Source organism: Poecilia latipinna, unplaced genomic scaffold (genome assembly GCF_001443285.1).
Source record: "Poecilia latipinna isolate Pla-1442-1.1 unplaced genomic scaffold, P_latipinna-1.0 Scaffold698, whole genome shotgun sequence".
NCBI classification, from domain to species: Eukaryota; Metazoa; Chordata; class Actinopteri; order Cyprinodontiformes; family Poeciliidae; genus Poecilia; species Poecilia latipinna.
The window spans coordinates 343,988-361,715 of record NW_015113314.1 but is presented as its reverse complement, the minus strand read 5'-3'; the positions used below and the strand labels follow the sequence as shown (position 1 = coordinate 361,715).

The window sequence follows — 17,728 nt, the reverse complement described above, 5'->3', positions numbered from 1 at the left end:
TTTTTTCCCTTTTTTTTTTTTTGTTTTAAAATTTTTTTTTTTTTCCCAAAAAAAAAAATTTTGGAAGGTTTTTTTTTTTTTTTTTTTTTTTTTTTTTTATGTCATATTGTCTTTGTCTGATATTAACATTTGTTTGAGGTTCTGAAACCTTCACATAAAAAAAAAAACTGTTAGGGTTCAAATACCTTGTAATGTAATCCTGATGTCATATCAGCAAAGACAAATTTTACACAAGTAATTTAAATTCTAAATTAGTAGTTTTGACTTCCAGCTTTTGCAAAAAAGATTGATTTGCATTTATACAATACCTGTAATAATAAGCTCTCACATTTTAAGTCAAAATAAATACTTTCTGTGTAACTTACTTACCTCCACAATTCCTTCTCACTTGTTAAATAAAATAGTGTTTCTGCTATAAATTGGACTGCAGCACTGACTCACTGCATGCATGTGGTTTGGTACTAAAAAGAACAGAGGCTACTTCAGTACTGACTCACTCCCAATTATTCAAAGTTTCAACTTGTTCTTGTTATGTAAAGATAGTTTAAGGCATTTATGTCTTTACAACAGTAGACAGTCTTCCTTTGCCTCATATTTTATGCCAAGGCCTTCAGATATCCTGAGAAAATACACAGCCACATTTTGAAACACTCTTCTCCTCTAGCGGATGTATTGGTTTTCTTCTTCTGTAGCTTGAAAGTCTGACACAAAGAGAGAGATCCAACACCTGACTTACATGTTTTATCCAAGATAAAGAGATTTATGAGCTGTCAGAAACATTGAACATAGCTGATGCTAAAGGGTGACACAAGCTTGCCTCCTAAAGTCACGCATTACCCCTTTAACCTTTGTGTGAGTAATCACTGCCATGGCACAATCTCATCCACCCAGCCAGCCAATATGTGAGTTCTTGGAACCTCTGGGTGGCTTCTTCTCCAATTTATCATGTAAAAATGTTAAATTGCATGGCATAAGTTGTGGCTAAGCAATGCCTTAGCCACAATTACGGGTTGGAATGTCAAGTTTTCACTGATGTGGATGCTGATACATGTTCTCTTCCACTTTTACATTACCTTCAAATGTTTATTTTTTTCTGCCCAGAACATAGAAATTATTGTCTTAAATAACTGCCTCTTGCCATTTAGATGACAATAAAATAGTTGCCAACTAAGGATGAAAGCATTCTCTGTTGTACCAGTTTATGTTCTTTGTTTGCTGCTTTGACCTATGTCATAAACACCACTGTGGTTTTGATTGGGTGTTTTATTTCTTACTTTATATATGTAATTTCTTCCCAGTCACTCAGAACTGAAGTAATGTAAATTTCCACAATTAATTATAGGATTAGAATAAAATCCTCTTGTTCAGGATGAAATAAATACCATGTTATTTAGCTCAATTATATGGTAAACTTTGTTTATGCCTTGTATTTGAAAAAAAAATAAGGTCATTCTAATCAGTTTCACATATTTACCCTCTGTATTTGTTTTAAGAAATGCATTTCTGACAGCAGACACACTGGCTCAATACTTAGATGCATTTTATTAGCAGAATCTAAGTCCCACAAGTACAATAAACCTGATCAGTATGTTAGACATTGTCAGCAAAGTCAAACATTTTTACAATTGCTACAAACTAAACATTTCCTAATTTATTTATAAAAAATCTACAATTTATACACAGATGTCTAAAACTTAGTAATTAAAACAATAGCCTTTGAACTTCATATTGAAAATGAGGTTTGTTATTTTGTGCTGTTTATTCCTTTAAAACCCAATGCCAGTATTTTTCTTGTTGCTGCTTTTCTAACCATCCCCTCAGGCTGTGGCAGTGACTGAAAGGCTCAAACATGAACCTCGATGTTATCATGTGCTGCTTGGGGATGTGAGTCAACTGGCAAGACTTAGTTTACTATTCCCTGGGGTGTATACCTGGCATGAGGTCACCAGCCCTGTGAATCTTTTCCTTTTTGTCCCCGAGACTATCTTGACGACCTCTCCCAAGGACCCACAACACTTGCGAAAGCAAAAATACTCTTTTAGGAATGGGAAAAAAAACAAAAACAAAAAAAAACAGACAAACTCCAAACCTCAGCCTATCTGTCACACACACACCAAATGTATTTGTTTGGTTGCCCATGGCAGGAGTTTGCCATCTGCAGTTGGTGTTTGAACCTCCATTTGGCTGAAATAAGCACATACTCACAGGGCCTCACGCCTGTACCGGGAAAGCATGCTGAGCTGTTGATAAAAGGGTTGCCAAAAACAAAGATATCACTCTGCCGTAATAAAAATATAAACCAATAAGTCGGGCACTGGGAGCAAATTGGGAATAAATGTGTCAGTGTATCACATTTCTGGAAGTCTGCACTCAAACATACCTCCAATCTACACACAGCACTAACTTGAGTGAAATATCTTATGTGGCAGCTTTCGTTAGAATTAAAAGAGCCTTTACACTGGGATGAATGGATATCTAAATACTTATAGACTAAATATTTTCCGTCCTCTTTGATAAGATTGTGTTAGCATCTTGACATGCAATATTTGCCGACTTTATCTCTGCAAAACTTCTCCAAATGTGTCAGATTATAAGGACCTGTAGTCCGCAGCACTTTTGAGATCATCTGTCAGTTATAGTTCTAGGTCACTTTAAAATCTCTATCTGAAGCCATTCTTTTGTCAGTTTGAGCCCATGCTTGAACTCACAGTAATACTAAAAAGCAAAATCCATCTTCATCTTCAACTTCCGAGCAAACAAATGGAGGTTTCAAGTCAAAATGAGACCTACTTCCATCTGGATTTGGGAAATGTTACTTTTGGACTAAACTTACATTCTGGAATTTAGATGAAACTTTTAAGTTTTGTTTCATTAAACTTAAATGTTTCTTGTTATTTTTTTCATATATGCATCTTTGGGGCAGTGCTTGTTGGCAACAGATTCTGTGATGTTGGAAAGCTTGTTCAATTTCCCTCAAATGGTGCGACATTTGAGGGGAAAATTGTTTAATATATTTTTTTCTATCTTGGAGAGTGTTGTTTTCTTTTCCATTTAATTTGTACAAATAAAAATCACAGTAAAGTTTGACATGACTTATATCAGTTTTATTACATTGTATCGCAGGTTTTTAGCTATTTCTATTCACTGTCACTGTTTTTATATTCACTTTTATATATAACTGCAAACATGCTCATGCCAGTATGAGCATATTTGCATGCTCATACAGGTATGTATGAGCATGTATGATGTCAGTAATTCAAACGCATCTCTCATTGTGCTTCTGCTGAACTCAGTCAGCAATTAAGAGGCCATGTCACAATCAATTTTATGAAATAATAGTTAGCGCTCAAATGTGGTGCTTTTTTTCTGTGTAGCCATGTGAGTCAACTGGTAAGTTCTGGACTTATTCACTGGAAAGAAAAACAAACAATCAACTAAAAAATAGAAGCATTTCTGTTTCTTTCAACTCATAAAATTTTAGTGCCTACAGTAAATCCATAGTATTTGATTCCAGTTTGAGTTTTTCTTTTCTTTTTCTTTCAATATTACTTGCGACAAATGTGTAATGAAGCAAATGTGTGGTAATCTGGAGCTAAAACTGTTCTCCCCAAAGGCTTGAGTAATTTTTTGCTATAGGCTAGACTACAAAGCTGTTTAAGGAGATTAGTAACATTTTTTTTTCCTGATTCTTTGTGACCCATTTTTAACCGGACTATGTTGTCATTGTGTGGCAGTTCAGTAGCATCATTTTGTATTTTGTTTTTTTCTTTTGTTTGACGAAAGCGGATTTGTTTCCCACTGGAGCATCTAAAAAAGAAGTTAAAGCCTTAGATTTAAAAATATAGCTATGCAGCATCATGAAAAACATCTTTTGTTGTTTTTCTTGTCTGAAGCGTGTGTCTCTTAGACATTTGTTTTAACTTTCCTCGCACAACAATTAAATCTTTATTATATGAACTCACATTTGGGATAGAGAATTTATTAACACTGTTTTCTCTGACCATTTAATTGTTTGTGCTTTTTGCCTTGTTCCCTGATTAAAAAGATACACACTTAGACGCTGTTTGCTTCTCTGATTATGTTCCTTGTTCCTCTTTTGTCCTCAGATAAAATTTCTGAAAGTGGAGATGGAGAAAAAAACAAAAATCATCAAGGATTTACAACAAGAGGTGAGTCATCAAAGTATCATCAAATGCCGACAAGAATCCCAATACACACTCATAAGATACATGTATCAAACCTATCTTGTCGTAATTTACCCATCAAAGTTCTCTGCCTCCTTGCATTGTTCAGATCAATTTGATTTAATGATTTTCTGAGTTTGCCAAATGACTTCTGACAATCTGAGGGGACCAAGGAAAGGCCTTGTTAATTTCAATCAGAGGTGGACATACACTGGGTTGAACACAAGGGTTTTTTCAAATGTTTTGTGAACACAGGAGGGCATTCTTTGATCATCACTGCAGCTATGACTGCAATTGTTGAATGATAATTTGGTCTCCTTTCAAAGTACCCCTGTGCATGGTTGTCAATATTAGTGCAAAGAAGTTGAGCTGAAAACTTTCAGTCTGAAGGTCTTACACAACCACATGAATTTTACTGTTGATGCCTTAAACATTTGTGGAGAAACTTCAGCAAACATCACTCCAACTGAACTTTGTCTACGACTCCTTACTATTTACGTTTCAGCTTATCGGCAGAAATGAGGGGGGGAAAGAAAAGAGATTGCACATACGTATAAACTAAATCGAAATAACATCTTCCTATTAATGTAACATGCTGGGCATGTAAGACTTTAAAGATGGTTTATGCCCATACATTGGAGTTTTCTTTTATTATCTTTGCCTAAGGGTTGTTTAGGTTGCTATGTGACAAGAAAATAAGGGGACTCCTGCAGAGCAGTACTGATAATTGAAATGAAAATCATACAGTGCCATGTAATTAATTTTTACCGAGGCTTATAAGTACAAAAAGTCTCTTTAACAGATCAATAAGGATCTATGGAAGCTTATTTCTGAATGGGTTGAAACAATATACAAGACTTTACAAATGGAGAAAGGTTCTTCTAGCAGATAAACCTCTAAGGTGAAATCAATACAAACCCATTTCATAATTGGTTTTTAGATCTAAACTTTGAGGCAATGGAAAAAAAGTGTAATATTTATGTAATACAGTAACAGAGAATGTTTTCAATTGCATCAAGCTAATAAATTAAATCAGAGCAAGATGATGAAACTATTCTGAAAAATCACACAATATTGCTCAAAGCTTCACTATGAAAAGTAGTTTTTCAGCAGATGCTCAAATTAATTGGAGACCAGTTCTGATTAAACTTTTGTTGAGTAACACAATCAAGTGACTCAGATTGGGAACTAAACAATGACATAATGACATCAAATTGCTGGAGTCAAGCTGTTCTGAGAAGTACCTGTCACTGTGCAGGTTTCTGTGAATTTATCAAAGATACACACAAACAATGTGAATCACAGCAGATGAATCAGATTAATTTTATTGCTCATAAGTCATCTTTTCAAGATGCTTTAAAAAAAAAATTCCATTTTTATCTACCTTTTTTTCTTTTACATGTTATGGGGGTTTAATATTTATGCACCTTTAATTGCAGTTGACATTTGCTTCAACTCACAAGTTGGTGACGTCATTTGTTACAGTCTGCTATGCAGTTTCCAATTGAAACATATGCAGTGTTTTTTTTTTTTTTTTTTTTTTTTTTTTTTTTTTTTTTTGCTATTCGTGATTTTCTGACCTCTAGAAACATGGCACATTTGGAACATTTTAACTTGATGTCACAATATTTCACTGATCAACAGTTGCCAGTGTTCTGCCTAGAGGGAACACCTTGCCATCTTTAGCTGGGTACAAAGGGCCAAAATCACCAAGTGGAATAATTCAATCAGTCCCTCCTGGATATTAAAATGACTCGCTTGTAAAAGTGAAAGCAGATGCAGTCATTCCACATGAATTCATGATTTGTTTGTTTTATATATTCTTCTTACTATTATTTGTATTTGTCTTTTGATGAAATTAGACTGAGCACAAGCTATCATGTGACAGTTGTAAGAAAGGTTACTTTATTTCAGAACGGAAAAGTTGACCTATACAATACAGGTTCTTTAGTACACCAAGCGTTTAAGATCTTCCAGAGGTTTTCTTGTTTTCTCCCATTGGCAAGCACTGCACTGAAAAGACATTCTTAATTTTTCTTGTTTACTTTCTCCTGTTTTCACATTTTTACACTTCTATTTACCTCATAGTATTTATTGGTACTTTATAGTTGTGCTTAAAACAGCAAAAGTAATACATAATTGTAAAGTAGAAGAAATGTATAAATTGTCTCATTTTTTAAAAAAAAAGATACATATCTAAAAGGTGTGGCATTTTCTAACTATATTGTTGTACGGGCAATCGCAGCTCACCCACAGTATGGGAAAGACAATAATATCTAATCACTGACTTCAAAGGTTATTTTTTTATCTTCTCCATATCATGAACACAGGCAACATGGAATAAATAGTTACATAAACCCTAAAACCTAGTACTTTGAGATTTATTATAAGTGTTTCCACTTATGATGGAGACACTTGGTTTCATATTCTACCCTGTAATTCACACTGTGGCGCTGAGCTACATTCTGCTGCAAGTGATATGGATTTGATTCTGGGAAACCTCCATGACAAATCCATATTCTACCATCAGTAATCACTGCAGGTACAACCTAAAGGCCTCATAAAGTGGAATATAAATGCTTGTGTATTAATGCACTTTCATTGTGATATCAAACATACTAAGACATTGGTATGAGTGTTCTAGGATGAGATGCATTGGATTTGCTCTTGGATGTCCCTCTGCTGGAAGTAATCAGGGAAATGCAGAGACACTTCAATAATCAATCAAGTGATTTTCACAGCAGGAGTTTGCACACATCTGCAATACTCTGCAGCAGATCAGTTTAACTGACTAAATAATCCTTAAAAGGACCATGATTTAGCTTTGTGATTGACAATTAGAGATTCCTTAACTTCCACATAACATCTCGTTTTGGATGATTTACAGAAACAGTAATGAGGGTGCATAAAAGTGGTAGAGTGTTGGTCACAGCCACTGCAGCTTTTATATGATTCCATGTTTTCACATGTTCTGAACCCAGTCCTACCACTAATCCTCATTATCATAAGCCAGTCATCAATGCACACACTAATCTGGCCAAAACAAAGAGCTGGCAAACAGCTTTGGCAACTGTTAGACTTGATTTAAAGCTAACTGAGCTGTAATTGAAGTGAGACAGCAAATTATCAGCCCCTTTTAATGAAAGCTTGTCTAAATGCTGTGTTACAGCAAAGTTAGTGCAAAGTTACTTACTCACAATTACACTGTTGGCAAGAGGCTGAAGCAGCAAGCAGTGGAAAGATCAGAGAGAAAATGATTTAATAAATACACAGTTGTCCTCACTGCTGCATCACTGTTGACATTTTAAGGTCTGCGTTCTCTGCTACACATCTAAATATTGTGCAGGTTTGATGGCTTTTGCAATCACAGAAGGGGTTGTTTGTGGTCAATAGAAGTCAAAAGACTACTTATAGGTATCCTGTTGACATTTATATCCCATATACATGCAGAGTAATATGAGAACATTTTCCTGTATCTGTTATTGTTTTGAGGCTGCATGATGTAGCAGTGTTTAGTTACCCTAAACACTGAGTTAGAATCCTGGCCTGTGCTCTTCATGCATAGAGTTATCCCCATGCATGACCAAAAACATGAGGAGTGCGTGTGTGCATGTATGTTTGTTTGTCTGCTGTGTGTACGACATAATTGTAAATATAACAAAAGCCAGAATATGTCTCCTTAAATATAACTACTATTCTGAGACAATTGTCAGTTGTGGATGTTTCCTTGTATATCTTTTCCTGTAATATGTACTTTATCTTAAGTTTATAAATCCAAATACTGCCAACTTTCTTTCTAGCAAATATCTCAAAATACAGCCTTAAAAATAGGGTGATGTGTTGCTGGTCCTCTACTTTGCAAGGGGATCCAGGAGATTCCTGGAAGCCTTTGGAGATCAAGGACACTTTTAGCAAACAATAGTTTGCATGGTAAAGTCAAACTTTGACAAATTATTTTGTTGACAAATTAATGTTCAACAGTAGTTAGCTGATGTATCCTCATGGCTAACCAGTTAATTAAAATTGGACATAATGCAAACATAAACAGGTTAACAAACCATTTGCTGTTTTTATCTGTTTAATACTTGGACAGTAATTTGTTTTTTATAAAGTAAACTTTTCTGTATGTTTTTTTTTTTTTTTTTTTTTTTTTTTTTTTTTTTTTTTATGGATTAGCCCGACTGCTAACCCATTTCACCCCAGTGCTTCACAAAGTATTCTAAGAACTATAGAGGGGGTGGAAGGACTCAGAAGTGATGAATATTTCAGTCACCAAATGATGAGGAGGAGCAGTACAACAGATAAAGTTAATTGAGTCACACTGTATGACAGTGTCAGTCACAGAAAAATGTTCAGATTGTTAATGACTTTTGTTAATTACATAGATTGTTATCTGTTCTTAATGACGGTATGACTGACAACACTTAAAAATAGTTATGAGGAAACAAAACAAGCACCTTGTTCTCGAGCTGAGCTCTCCATGCATCCCTTTGATTTACCATGACATTAAATATGGTAATGTTTGAATGTGTACTCTACAGGAGGCATTGCACCTAAATATTTTATGTTCAGTATGAATTAATTGGATGTGCACTATAGCTATTTCCACTAAATGTTGAATTGCAAAGTTCTACTGACAAGATCACTTTGATATTACATAAAAGGTCACATTTAAAGTAATGCTGTTGTAAGTTATATTCAAATAAAGAAGCAATGCTTTCACATTATATTACATGTTGACACTTATAAAGCACAGTTTCACATTATTCCACTGGTCATAATTGTGACAGGTGATAAAAGACTCCTGTTTTTAATTAAAATCTTCATTAATTCAAAGGGCTACCAATGACAGTTGATTTGGATATTTTTAATGAGGGGACTCTGAAACTAAATAGGTTTAACATATTATTCTTTGATGTTTATCTCACTCCGAAAAGACCTACAGCTGGAAAATAAGTCTTCATCAGGCTGTGAAACTGTCTATGCAAAGCTAACAACTTTTTAAAGAATGTAATTAAGTTGCTATATTTATGGAAAAGTATTGCTCACTGTACTTGTATAGACAGATGTAAGTTCTACTATCTGACAACTTCCATTCCTAACTTAGAACATCAGCAACAATCATGACAGTCACTCCAAAAGATAAAGGTATTCCAATAAAAAAATAAAATAAAATAAAATACAATTTTCTTAACATGTTATGTGTTTTAAACAAGCCAGTGTATGTGCCCTGGTTTATCACACAATCAAAACAAGGAAACATTAACATTTTGTTAATAGAAGCAATAAGCTTTGGTTCTTCATTATTGACTGACAGATTTTCAAACAATATTGTGTTCTGGGAACGCATACTCAAAACATTTTGTGTAATGCCATTGTTACAGAAATGTGATTTTTGTTGTGAAGTTCATAGTAATTCCTGGCAAAGCTGAAATGAACATCTATACAGCAAACAATACCCTTTGTTTACATCAGTCCACGCTTTTGGAATGTCTTTTTATGTTGCATATCATTGTGAGGTCTGTTATGGTGTCACTGGGGAAGCTTTATGGCTGCAATTCACTGTCAAGCCGTCATCAATGATTTGCTTTCAAGGCTTATTATGAGTATTTTGCGGGAGAATGATTTACAGGCTGACTTGGATCCTGCTGGGACTTATCAGGTTCTCAAAGAGCATTGTAATAGACAGTTTTGCCACACTCCCAGCTCAGAGCTGCTGATGTTGATATATTTTTTTGGTTTAAAATGGCTTCACATCATTGTCCTCCTCCTTTCATGTCTTCAGAATGTCATTTTGCTGGGTAAATGGCAGAGAAAAAAAAACATTTACTGGCATCACAACATTTACTGGATGTTTTTGTGATACTAATGCCAGCAAAAAAGGTGACAAAATGAAGTGAGCCGAAAATTGAATATGTATCCTATATGCATATTGAGGAACCCTTGGGCAAAACAGTTTAGAAAATTGTATTGTTATAATCAGTTTTATATTTGAATGATATACATATACATATAGTTAATTGATGCAAAATATGAACAAAATACCATGATACAATTTAAATTTTACAAGCCTTTTAGAGGCTTGTTTAGTGTGAAACAAAATTTACTAAAAAAAAATAAGACATCTCTCAATTCCTAATTATGTACATTGGTTACTGTGATTGTATAATATGGCATCAATGGGATGAATATAAATTAATTTTGAAGACACCGTCTGTAGAAATCAGATGGTTATGGCCATTCATTACTAGTGAATGGCAGGTTGCAATTTTTGAGTTGAGTCATACGTCCATGTATTTTCCAAACCTGTTTCATCCCGTCTAGGGTTGTGTGGTGAAAATTAAATAAATAGATAGCAACTTCACAGATATAAACTCTGTAACCCATCTAGACTCTGTGAACCCTGATTCATGTACATTTTACAGTTGACATGCATTAAGAGCAAATCTCAGCTGGTAAAATCATAGGTATAGTGAGAGGTTAGATGGCATGTAGGTTACAGTTTGCTCTGTGGGCACAGGTGGGCTTGTACCTTAGTGCTCCTTTCATGTATCCGAGACAAGAGACCTAACTTATTATTCCGCAGTGGTGATTGACAAGAAACTCAGCAAGAATAACACTGTTGAAGTTTCAAGAAAATGATTAACCTAAGTGAGCTTATATGCGTCGCTCAAATTCCACATATAAATGTGAAATAAAGTTTTACGTTCTTTCCTCAGCCTTCATGAATATACTTTGTGATTAACTTTGGATGATTTTCAACATGAAAAGAGAATTTCTCCTTTACAGAAAAAAAATATTTTTGTGTTGCCCAAGCAAACACACAGACACATATAGTTCATAGTGTTGCCTAACACTAAAGAGCTAGAGTTGTTCAAAGTCTCAAAATAAGGTATCCACTTTTTTTCTCAGATTTACTTTGGTAAGTGACTGTTTAACTCTATATATATATATATATATTGTCCTTTAATTTAATCCAGTAAGTTATGTTTATTATTATTATTATTATTATTATTATAAAGAAAGAAACATTGCAGACAAGCAAGGTTGCATATATTTCCCAATCTCTGCAGTTTGATGTAGGCGATGAGTTTTCAATTTAAGTAGAAGAGGATGTTTGTTCAAATTTGACTGTTTTTGTTCGTCCAGTCACAATGTCTTCATGTATGAAGGTTACAGACATTGTGGTTTGAAATATTATAAAAACCTCTGATTAGATGCAGCAAATTCATGAATGCAGATCTGCTACGGAATATTATGAATTACATTTTGCAAACATATCAGAGTACAAGAAAATAATTGCAGTAATTGTGACTACTTGAAAAGAACATCAAAGCTATTAAAAATGTTTAAAACTCAGATTTCCCATCACACCTTTTATTTCGGAGAGATAAGCTAAAATACATAAAAAATGCCAAATGCAAGTATATGTATTTTTATTCAAGGACTAGCTAAAGATTATAAGAAACAAGCAATCAGCAGTGATTGATGAGCTGGTAAATGTCCTCCCATGCAATCAGCATCTATTGAGTAACAAATTTAGATCTCCTTGTAGCTTCAATGAGCCTTTGATTAGCAAAGAAAAATTTTGATTAGGATTTACTTCAGCTAAATGACAGAATGGTTTTAAAAAATCTGACTTGAGAAGTTAAAAATACTTAAGAATTCACTTAAAATATTGCACATTTCAAGTTCAGTGTCGGGCATGCTTAATTCAATTTTATGATTCACTTGTTCTTACTTTTCATGCTAAGACCATATTCTTTCAGTTAATGACACCTTGCTATTCAAGCACCAACAGAGCTTAAGAGAGTTACCAATTCTGCCTCAGTTTGCATCAAATAGAGTTGACATTATGCAGGTAAAGGATGATATTTGTATCCAAAAGTTAACAACCCGGTTGTTATCACTTACTTTCAATGTAATTGATATGATTAGTTTTACATAGTGCAGAGATTGTTGGTCAAGATGTTGTGCAGTTTAATTCAACAAGTAATCAATTTGATATGTACATGCAAAATATTAAAGAATGTTCCAGGAACTTGAAATTAGCTTGCATGAAGGGCCACAAAACCCTTCATGCAAAACAATGTAACAAATATATTTTCATATTTGTTGTTGGAAGAAGAAGCACATTTTTTTTCTTACAAGGATAGCATGTGTTTGTATGAAAACAAAATATTGATGTTCAAGCTGCTTACCATTGTGAAAAAGTGGCATCCCTGCTTGCCTCGTTTGGAGGTGTGGTGATTTTGAAAATCCTCTACTCTTCTTTAAGTTGGTGTTCTTGTGACTGGTTATCAAAGTTCCTCATTAAACGGTTAGAAATTGCCTTCAAATGTTCTGTGGACAAAAGAAAGAAAAATGATAAAACAGTAAACTATTGAACATCATGAATTCATTTGAATGAACTGCCTTAGTATTTCTCAACAAACCATCATGTCTATCCACTTAATCACATTTCAGACCTTATTCATTGCACTACTGTAAATCTTATTCAACTCCTCTTTGACATAGATGTCTATTTTCAAATTATCCATTGAGTAATTTTCAGCCAGTCATGAATATAGCCCCATTTTCACTGCATAATATGGCTAGCTCTCATTGTCCAATGTTGTAGATAAAAGAAGCTCTCAAATTATGGGAGGAGGAGAAAAAAATTAATCTGGACAACGGGCAGCATGAACATTACAAAAGAGCACCTCTCCAAGATAAAGTGACTGGGGCTAAATGGTATATACAGCTGTTCCAACATCAGCCCAGTGTGTTTCAACTTAGAAAAAACACACACACACAGTCAGATTGACAAAACACAAGCAAATTGGGAAAAGATACTCATTAATTTTGCAACACATACATTGCAACACATGCAAACAGATAACTGTGGTGCAGTGCAAAGTTACAACATGAAGACAACCAAATCTGACATGCTTGAAATACACCAATGGAAACAGACCTGTGTTTTAGGCACACAAAGACATTTTGTGGATGAATTGCAGCAGACTAGTTGTAAGTGTGCTAAAGTTATTATGACACGATTGAGTCCACTGTAGAGCAATTTGTGTTTATATTTTAAAAGAAATTGCAATGTATTCACACACAATAAGGGGAACACATTACATTACTGGTATCAATCAAAAAGTTTGCTTTTGATAAGAAATCAGACAGGCATGTCTAAGAAGTAGCTTGTGGTGGGATATGTTATCCAGCTTTATTTAATCATCTCACGTCATTAAATTGTGCCGCGCTCATCATTTGACTTCCTCTGGCAGTCAAAGACAGTAGGGGGGGGGTCCTTATCATAACTCGTAAATTGTTCTGTGCTGCACTCGCACTTAAGCTTTCGAACAGGCAAAGTAAGGATTGATAAATATTGAACATTTTAAGGTTTTTCTCTTTTTAAATATTCCCTATGAAGTCATTAGTTAAACCAGATATGAGAAACAACCTACTTAATGCACACATGCCGAACAAGTAAAACAGAATAGTCCACAAGTGAAGTAATGTGTAAAAAAAAAATGGGAATACCTCAGGAATGAGTGTTGAACACACATAGAGAAAAATATAAAATACTTTGTGGAAAAGCCTCTTTGGCAGTGACAGCCTCAATATGTCTTCTGTTTGAAGAAAATAGTCTCATGCATTACAGGTGTGATTTTGAGCCATTTTGTCACACAAACTGTCTTCAAATCTTGAAGGTGTCCTTCTTAGGCACTCTGATCTTCAGTTCTTTCTACAGATTTTCAGTGGATAACTGACAGATTGAATGGTGCATCCTAGTCATTTTTCTTTTTGTCTGAAACCAATTAAGAGTTTCCTTGAATATGTGTTTGGGACTGATTGTCCTGCTTGAAAATCTGGTCTTATTTCATTGTCATTCCTACATTCATCCATCCTTAAATTAGATGAAGTCAGCCAGTATGAGCCTTCACTTTTATAAGCTTGGTATATTTGGGGTGCTGTACAGAACCATTACTCTTCCTAACATGGTGTTTTGCAATGTCATTCAAAGAGCTCAGTTTTGGCCTTGTCTGACCCTACCATGCTGTCCCAGTATATCATAGCCTAGTCCAACTCCTATACAGCAAACTTTGAACACGCTTCATCATCATTCTTTGTTCTACAAGTGAGAGTCATTGGCTACAATGACACTGGGACATTCAGAAGGTCAGAAATGCATTTGTAACCATTATCACTGTAAGACATTTTGTGAAGGTCTGTCTCACCACTGACAACACTGTTCAACATGGGAAATCATATGTAGGTTATTACACATAACTGCACATAAACAGATTGATGATTTCTGATAACTGACAGATTTCAGATAGTTTCTTGGTTTGTGTCTGTGCTTTTTAGTAAATCATTTTGTGTTTATTTATTCCTTATGTCATACCATTTGTGTACTCATAATTTATTGATTAATGTGCTTGATTTTTTGTATTATTTAGGTTGTTGGTGACATCTAGTATGAATATTTACTCTGAGAAAAAAAATGTTGACATGTTCAATACTTGTTTCATCCACTGTGTATATATTTACTTGCACTATATGTGTGCTGACACACAGTTCACACACTTTAGATTCATATTGCCTGCAGCAGGCTTTAAAAGACTTTCTTTGTGATCAGAGTAAATTTACAAACTTGAACATCTAAAGTAGATGCTGCTGTGCTGTACTAGAGATCCTTCTCTGGCACTCTTGTTTGCAGATTTATTATCAGCAGGGGCACTTATATAACAGATGACGTCAGAATAAGTAACTTTGTGAACTACTCTGTTTCTTATGCTGTTTTTTCTTTTTTTTTTTTTTAATTGAAGCTGATAACCCGTTGCTCAGTAAGCTTGCAGAGATAGCTGGATCTGATTAAAAACCCCTTTTGAGGACAGCTTTCTATAGATAGTAAATTTGTACACAAACACAATTAACTGTTCTAACAACATCTGTAAAAAAAAATATGATAGTTACTTTTAAAATAATGGAATAAAGTATTTTTGCCATCTGTTGTCAATGATAAGTTTACATTGATTGGTGAAAACTTCAAGCACATTATGTGGTTTCAGTGTCACATAGTAACGAGAGTATGTTTTCCTTCTGGGACCTTGAGACCAGCTTGTATTAAATCTGCATTTCCTTCCAACACTGCCAAAGTGCTGCAATATGCAAAAAGACAAACTGCAGTTACCATCTGTGAAATAGCCTATGTAGCAGTTTCAGTTTCATTTACAGGTAATATATCTTTTTTAAGTGTCTTTGGACATAATGCTGATAGCCACAGATTACCCAGTTAGTTTCAGACCATAAATATTTTTTTACAACATTACAGAACTTTATTTTCAAAAAAAGATTGGGTTCTATATATTACAACAAATACCTAAAAAAAAAAAAAAAAGTTTTCTGTCTGGAATATTCAACAGAAAAAAAAGTAGAAAAGGAAAATATATTTACTATCGTTACTGACCAATCCACATTCTGTGGATTTAAGTCCCAAATGTTTGGCCCGCTTTAGGGTAAAATGGAAACCAACTTTTAAATAGCAGATCTGAGAAACACCAGAGTCTTTGAGTGAGTGTTTAAAAACTAAATTTTAATATAATCACATGACAATGTTAGTCATATAATGCAAAGTTGTCATCATACTCTGACACAAAAAGCGATATGAACCTTTCACAAAATTAAATTCAAAATTCAAAAAGAGACCCTGCACTGAAACCCATTGAAAACCTAACGGTTGTTCCACCGAATATTGATTTCTGAACTCTTACTGAGTTAAAACATTTTTATTTTTGTTTTCTTTGTCTATCCCAACTTGGTACCATGTGAAAAGTGATTGCCCTTCTAAAATTAAAAACTGTTAAAAACTGCTTGTTCTATGCTTGGTGGCAACAACTTCTCCAAAGCTATTGTGTGTTTTTTTTAAATTCATGGCTTCAAACTAGTTATCCGGGTCCTCAAAACTGAGGCAGCTGTAGATGATACTGTTTGCTGAATTGCTGTGTTAGTTTTGGTAGACTTATTTTTTATTAGTCCAGCAATAGTTTCCCAAAAACAATGGAGATCATGAAGATGTTTATTTCCCAAACAAGATGTGGAAAGTTGTTGTTTTCCTAGCAGCCTTTGTGTTATTTTTTCTTTCTCATATGTTCTTAAATTTCTTCAGATCAGAGAGTGAGGTGTAGGATTTTGAGATCTTTTACTTCATGTTTTCAGACAGGTATAATGATTTTTTATTTTATTCTGCGTGTTTCATTCTGCGGTGTAGTCGCATTTCCAGTTAGACAGAACATGTGAGTAGTAGCAGTTATTTCTCAGTTTAATATGAACAGATGTATTTTGTTACAGAAAAAAGTTGGCTTGGGTAGCTGCTTTCCATCCATTCATCTGTTGTCTTTACCCGCTTGTCCTTGTTAGGTTGTGGGGGGTGGTACTTATCCCCAGCGATCATTGGGTGAGAGGCAGGGTACACCCTGCACAAGTCACCAATCCATCAACAGAGTCATAAAGGACAAACAACCAAGCACACACACACATGACCAAGAGCAATTTAGAGAGACCACTTAAACTAACAGTAATGTTTTTGGACCGCTGGAGGTGATCAGAAACCTCTCAAATATATCCCTAGTAGTTACTGACTGAATGTGACTGAATACTGTAAAAACCAGTAAAGCTTAACGTTTCATCCCAAGGAAAGGAGAGTTCAGTTGAGGGCCAAATATGAACTTGACTCCTTCACACAAAACCACATATCTAAGTGACATAAGCTATTACCCAGGATTTCCACTGTGAAACAATGTTTTTTTTTTTTTTTTTTTTTTGCGTGTAGTGATTTACATGCACTGTGGAATCATCATAATCAGAATTAACTACACTCAAGAAGCCCAAAGTATAAGTGTAGTTGTGCAGCTTGAGAGCTCATATCAGAAATGTTGACCAAAATTACTTTTTTTCTTTCTTTTGGATCTTGAATTGGATCTTTAATTTGCTATATTATCAGCCTGTCACTATACACACTATAAAATCATAAGTTATTTCAGAATCAGTTGTTGAGGGAAAGCGACTGATCAAGCCTAAACTCTCCAAATTCTGGCCATGGCTTAAACCTAAAACCATCTATCTGTAGTGGCTTTTTCTCCCTCTTCTTAAAAGTTTGCAGACAACAGCCTGCAAAACTCAATCTTATAGTCCTAATGGTCATCCAGCAACCACCGAATCTGCAAGATTACTTTTATGTGCATCCTTCTTTCCTCCTTTGAGCCCACTCATCACACTCTATGCGTAAATGGGGCTGTCTACAGTTTCCATTGTGGTTTTTGCCACATTCCAACTTGTTTAAAATAACATAAATTACTTTTTTGTGTCCATGTGTTCAGACCTCTGTCTTATTTTGAGACTTTTCCAGAATCATCACTCACAAATTTGAATGAAAAAAGCTATGCTTTGATGAAAATCAACAGCTTTTAAACAACAGCTTTCAAAAATATATATAAAAAAAAATTCCCTTCTCACCCTCTGTGGGTGGTCTCTCTCTTTCATCCTCTGAGCTCGGG

General features: G+C 34.6%; 1 protein-coding gene across 1 annotated transcript in view; it reads left to right on the top strand.

Annotated features, from left to right (window-relative positions):
* Nucleotides 1-17,728, top strand: part of luzp2 (leucine zipper protein 2) — a gene marked incomplete at its 5' end in the record, with an annotated part of 92,156 nt that overhangs the window by 13,913 nt on the left and 60,515 nt on the right. The window contains one exon of the mRNA XM_015044966.1: nt 4,107-4,169. Coding sequence (XP_014900452.1) covers nt 4,107-4,169 — 63 coding nt within the window. The remainder of the gene's footprint in view (nt 1-4,106; nt 4,170-17,728) is intronic.